A 6,000-nucleotide genomic window follows, 5' to 3' on the forward strand; every position below is an offset into this window, starting at 1 on the left:
AGAATTGTGATTGCCCCGCACTTGTACGGTGAAATCGTAGTTACAGGAAACCTTTTATGTTTCAGGACTAAGTGCTTGCGAAAGGAAGTCTTTTATATTCTTAAGGAAGGAGCTGCCAGTCCGGCTGGCCAATATTATGAAGGAGATCCACCTGCTACCGGACAACTTACTGAGAATGCCTAGTGTGGGTATAGTTAATAATTTATACGCCACTTCGTTCGAGGATATCGTGCTCTTCGAGAAGGTTGAAGTCAACGAGACCACTTTAGACAAGTGAGTCTTCAACGTTAGAAACAGTCTCTTGAACGATTCACGTTAGAATTCGCTCGTTGAAAACAGTTCGTGCAAACAAACCATTTCCATTCACCCTAGGAAGATCGAATCGCAACAGTAACGGTAACAGAGTTAGATTTTCATTTGATCGAACAGTCACGTTTTTGTTTTGTAGCTAAAATTTTAATTTCTCATTTCTACCAGGAACGTACGAACAGTTGTTCGTCGTTCGTTTATTATTCGAGGTTATGTCCATCTCAGAGCCCATGTCGCGTTAAAGATTAAGGGGAGAGGGTCTCATCAAACACATTGTATATGTATAACTTTCATAATTACTTTTCCAATCGGAGGGGATTAACAACGATCCTTCCTGTTCTTTCCCGCAGATTCTGCCAAGCGTTGGTCAAAATCCGGAACAGACACAAGGATATCGTGGAAACGATGGCGCAAGGGGTCCTGGAACTGAAGGAATCTCACGACGTGGACTCTCAAACGGAGAACAACATTCAGTATTTCTTGGACAGGTTCCTCATGTCGCGAATTTCCATTCGAATGCTGATCAATCAACACAGTAAGTTCGATTTCAATGTGCAACCTCTATGTACAGTAATGATTCTTAAACCTGACCCATACATGATTCGTAAGTTGAACGTTTCCATTCATTTTCTTCGACTGTAGTTTATTCTTTCTCGTTCTCACTTACTGTCCTTTTTGGTTGTCGACTACGGCTGTTGGCGGGAGATAAAGGCGATTCCGGAGGCAGTGATGGACAATCGCGGGAACTTTGGACATGCGCACTAGAATTTTCCCTCGTAGGGTTCCTCTTTGCGCATGCGTTAGCTTTCTGCCATAGATGTATCTTTAGCGCGAAAAGAGGGGCATTCTACTTCAAATGCTCGACAATCACAGAAAAATTAACTTATCGAAGATCCCCTACATATTTCTCTAGCTATACTCGTGTAGATTACGAGGAAATTTTTTGTTTTAGTCTCTTTCTCTGTAACTTCCTTAAATTTTGTTCCTTAGTGGGATCCAACGGTACCCTGAATTCTAGTTAAGTGTATACGGCAGTGATCATGCGTTTCAATGCGCATGTCCAAAATTCCCACGATTGTCCATCACTGCTACGAGGCTCGACGATGTCTGCTGTGCATAAACATCAGCTGTTGTCGAAACTCACCCCCCCGCTATATGAAAAATGAATGCGCCACGAATAAGAATCATTATTGTGTTACGGATCACTGACAATGCAGATTCGTCTTTGTAGATCTGCATCGTATTCCAAGGAACGTTCTTTGTTACAGCCCTGCTGTTTGGCAGCGAACTAAACGAGCACAGCAGACACGTGGGATCCATAGACCCATCGTGTGACGTTGTCAGCGTCGTGAAGGACGCTTACGAGAAAGCAAGGTTGTTGTGCGATCAATATTATTTGGCTAGCCCGGAACTGATAGTCAAACAGCATAACGGCAAGTTTGAAAAATGTTGATTGTACTATATGTATCGCTAGTAAGTAGTATAACATCAACAATATTCTGCAGTTGGTATAGGGAAACATTGTCACGGTGTACCATTTTAATTCCACGATTAGATAGGAAAATATCCACCTGTCGCTTAAAAGTTTAAAGCACCTTTCATCACAATTGAAAATGGCTGCTGAACTCAGGGACGTGCAATTGTCAATTAAATATGTAGATAGGTATCCGTAATAAAAGCTTCATTATTACAAAAAAAGAAGGGTGCTCCACACTTTTGAGTGGCAGTGTAAACGGGAAAGTTTGAACGTGGATTTCTTTAAATTCGACTCGTAATAAAATATAATAACAACGTACACCGTTGAGAATAAAGATTATCGCGAGGTCTGAATCTTTTTTTTGGAAGATGAAATAGCCTGTTCTTGACACGACGATAACTTTTTGCGTCTCAGTGTACCGTTTAAAAAATTACAAAAACGATATAAAAAAAAAAAAGAAAAACTGTTTATCTCATCGTTGTCTGTCTCTTTCGTTTCAGAGCTCGAACGATGTAGCCACATTAGGATAGTTTACGTGCCGAGCCATTTGTTCCACATGTTGTTCGAACTGTTCAAGAACAGTATGCGAGCGGTTATGGAACACCATGGCACAGAGTCGGACTATCCGCCAATAGAGGTCATCGTGTCACGCGGTAAAGAAGACATCTGCGTGAAGGTAATTGCGCAACCGGTCGATAACAATGTCCAGAACTCTAAACATTCTAAGAAACAAAGATTATTAAAGTTCCAAGAAAATCGATTATTTCGTGGCTCTCTTACGAGCAGTTACTTGATACACGAGTTATGAATAACCACGACAATATCGATTATTGTTTGTCCCCGTAGTAATTGAATCCAAACTTTCGTCAGCATTGATATCCAATATCAACGCATCGGATATCTTACACCCAGCTGCGCTTGTAAGCTACTTACGTCACCCACAAGGTTGTCCAAACGCAATAACGTGGCTATTGAAAGATACTGATGTAGACTCCTACCATTCCCTCTAATTGCGATCCTTATTTTTGTAACATTTTCCAAGATTTTGATGGATTATTATTCGGCGATAATTAGCGAACCGTTGATAGTAATCCGCAAATCCTTTTATTAAGATAATTCTTGCAGATGACCGACCGAGGTGGTGGCATTCCGCGTTCCCAAATGGACCAGTTGTTTAAATACATGTACAGTACAGCGCCTCGGCCAAGCATAAGCGACGCCCACAACGTTCCACTAGCTGGATACGGTTACGGTCTTCCAGTGTCTCGATTGTACGCCAGATACTTCCACGGTGACCTCGTTCTTCAAAGCTGCGACGGTTATGGCACGGACGCCATTGTGTATCTCAAGGCAAGTATAGTACTATTTTCATTCGTCAATTTTAAATTGCTTTTATCGAATGCAAGAAATTATTTAAATGCTTGCAAGACACTTCCGCTAGTAATATACAGGGTGAGTCACCTGACATTTGCATCTCGAATATCTTTGTTATTTTTGAAGATACGTCAAATGTCTTGTTACGAGCGCGATGCGATCCTGGATTCCTGGTAGTCGCCTCACTGCGAGAGAAGTAGGAGGGATACACGTATTCCCACGTATGCATTGATCTCTCGCTCGCTATTCGTCGCGACAGTTACACACACGTGTGGACTGACTGAGAGCAAGGGAGAGAGATAGATAAATGGGCGTCTGACTCCCCTTGTCCCTGTGCTTCAAGTGAAGCGATTGTACCATTCAATTTTGCCCTCAAGACATTTGACGTATCTTCAAAAACAATAAAGATATTTGAGATGCAAATGTTAGGTGACTCAGCCTGTATACTATACATCACCAAACAAATTTACATATTCTCTCGACCAGAAAAGTGGAGGTTCAACCACACAAATAGAATGTTTCAAATGATGCTAAACAAGTGTATTCCTATAGTTGTTAACAATTGTAAGCTCGTCCCTCTTATTGCATTCTTAAATCTTTGTCAAGCAAGTTTTTAAACGATCCTTCAGGCTCTGTCGAACGAGGCCAACGAGCTGTTGCCAATCTTCAACAAGACTTCGTCCAAGTTCTATCGCACCCAAGTGTCCACTACTGATTGGAGCAGCCATTGCGGGGGTGGAATGGCGACGAGGCAGTTGCGCATGAGCAACGAGCAGAGGCACAAGCTTCCGCGAGGAATCGAGGCTAGGAATTGCTAGTGATATCTGATCTCTACCGGCCAAAGAATAGGGATGTAAGTACACACGTAGCTCCTGCAGCTTGTTGCTTCTAGAAATTCGAAATTGCATTCTGAATCGAGTCGTTTAAAGGCGGAGCAAAAAACCGGTAGCCCGTTGAATCTTCAAACGTTTCACTTCTTTCTGTTCAAACTAATTTTTATGCCAGAAATACATTTCGGAGTAACGTGTCAAGTTTTGCTAAAATTTAATTTGAGATCTGATGTTGGTGATCTTCAGTGCCTAGAAATTTTGGCAAAATTCGAGATGTTATTTCAGAGTGTTGGCAATGGTTTTTTAACTAAATCTAGTGATAATCGACGATCGACGAAACGAACGAATCGCATATTGCTAATCCAGACAACTGCTTGTGGCTCTATCTAGGTGGTTCGGAAAGAGTCTCGGGCGACTATTGGGTCGCAAAGCCTAACGAAATAGGAGCCGATCAGCGATCGGGACCTCCGTAATCGAGTTCGCATTTTTCTCACGAGAGAATCGTAGACGACTGGTCGCGATGGCGGTACAACTCTACATATCACATGGTAATCGGTAATCCGAAATTTAACCTAACTTTGGGTCGCCCTGTATTCTTCGTTGCTCTGTTCGTCGCCGCTATTGTCGACGCAACAGCGAAAGTCTTGAAACGTCGGTGCATCCAGGACATGTTATGGTGCCCCAGAAAATATTACGCATTTCAGAACTTCAGATTTATCGACTATTACAAAACGTTTTATCAGAAATTACGAATGGGTCATTTTGAGCGGGTTTGGTAATTCTAGTGTTAAATCGGCGTTTCAGTTGATCGATCGTAAAAGGCATTTCCTTCGCGTTCGAAGGTTTTAGCGAGAATTGTTTGTAGAACGAATTGCACACGAAATGCGAACTGTGATTTAACGCGCGAATTTAGTTGACTAGCTAGGGAAATTGTAACGATGTAAAGAGACGACAATTTATGGATTACTTACGCGCGAGAGCTACAGAAACGACGAAGCAAGATCCAAGGACAAGATTGGCCGAGCAGTGAACAATATCAATTATTGGTAACACTTTTCGCCCGCTCCTTGGAGAACACTGTATATATGTACCGTGAACGGACAGACTCTCGAACGAGCACTCCCTCCACCTCCCTCTAACCCCCTACAGTTTGTAATGAAATTTTTATAAGACTAAACCGAACGAAAAAAACATTTCTACGCGATTAATTCTTTTACACACAGACACACACGTGAACAAACCGATATACTTTCGTACGAATTCATTTGTATTCTGAGGCACTTACGGTGCAGTTGGCAGGAGAACAGCGTCGTGAATCGACGTTACAAAGTCTGAAAGCGGAGGTGACGTTGCTGTTTTCTCCGCGTGTTTGCAACCGGGAATAGAAACTATGCAAAACTCGCGTACCTGCCTTGGAACGATGAGTTATTTTTTTAAGTCTCTAACCTTAAGTAGGATATCGAGGAAGAAAAGGGAATAATAAGCGCCATCTGCGCGAAGATTCAGTTAGTTCGGACACGAGCACGATTACCAATGGAAAAGACGAGAAGAAGAATAAATTGGAATGGCTGGTCTCTGTACGGCGATTTGGGCAAATCTGATTCGCGAATAACTAATACAAATTTTCGATCGATTCGTAAGCTACACCTCTGTGCTATTTGTTCGTAAACTCGTTTGTAAATTAAATGTATTAAGGAATCGTTTGAAGCCAATATTCAAGTCAGCAAAGTCGCGAGCAAATGTTGAGGTTAGGAGGGAAACTGATATTTGTATTCGTTGTTCGAGAATAATATTTGTTCGATCCTGACGCCATGTTGGAGACGGTTCTGTACAAAATTCGTTTCAACAATTTCTGTACGTTCCCCCGTGTATATAATCTTAGATATTTAGAATAATCGGAGCACTATCTGTATAGGCGATAATTTCTAGCTGTAATTACAGACTGTAGAGATATTCGTGTGCATAGCACCAGCGAACTCTTATAAGATAATTGTTAATAAATATATTACA

At 41.7% G+C, this 6,000-nt stretch overlaps 1 protein-coding gene across 1 annotated transcript in view; it reads left to right on the forward strand.

The window, feature by feature from the left end:
* The window catches only part of LOC122405440 (pyruvate dehydrogenase (acetyl-transferring) kinase, mitochondrial), a 24,621-nt gene extending 18,621 nt beyond the window's left edge, over positions 1–6,000 (forward strand). The window contains exons 2-8 of the mRNA XM_043410176.1: positions 66–273; positions 660–844; positions 1,578–1,742; positions 2,287–2,462; positions 2,912–3,136; positions 3,790–4,013; positions 4,381–6,000. Coding sequence (XP_043266111.1) covers positions 66–273; positions 660–844; positions 1,578–1,742; positions 2,287–2,462; positions 2,912–3,136; positions 3,790–3,978 — 1,148 coding nt within the window. The 3' untranslated portion in view covers positions 3,979–4,013; positions 4,381–6,000. The remainder of the gene's footprint in view (positions 1–65; positions 274–659; positions 845–1,577; positions 1,743–2,286; positions 2,463–2,911; positions 3,137–3,789; positions 4,014–4,380) is intronic.

This window comes from Colletes gigas, unplaced genomic scaffold (assembly GCF_013123115.1).
Source record: "Colletes gigas isolate AHSC1104 unplaced genomic scaffold, ASM1312311v1 Colletes_gigas_Sc00004, whole genome shotgun sequence".
Classification (NCBI taxonomy): domain Eukaryota; kingdom Metazoa; phylum Arthropoda; class Insecta; order Hymenoptera; family Colletidae; genus Colletes; species Colletes gigas.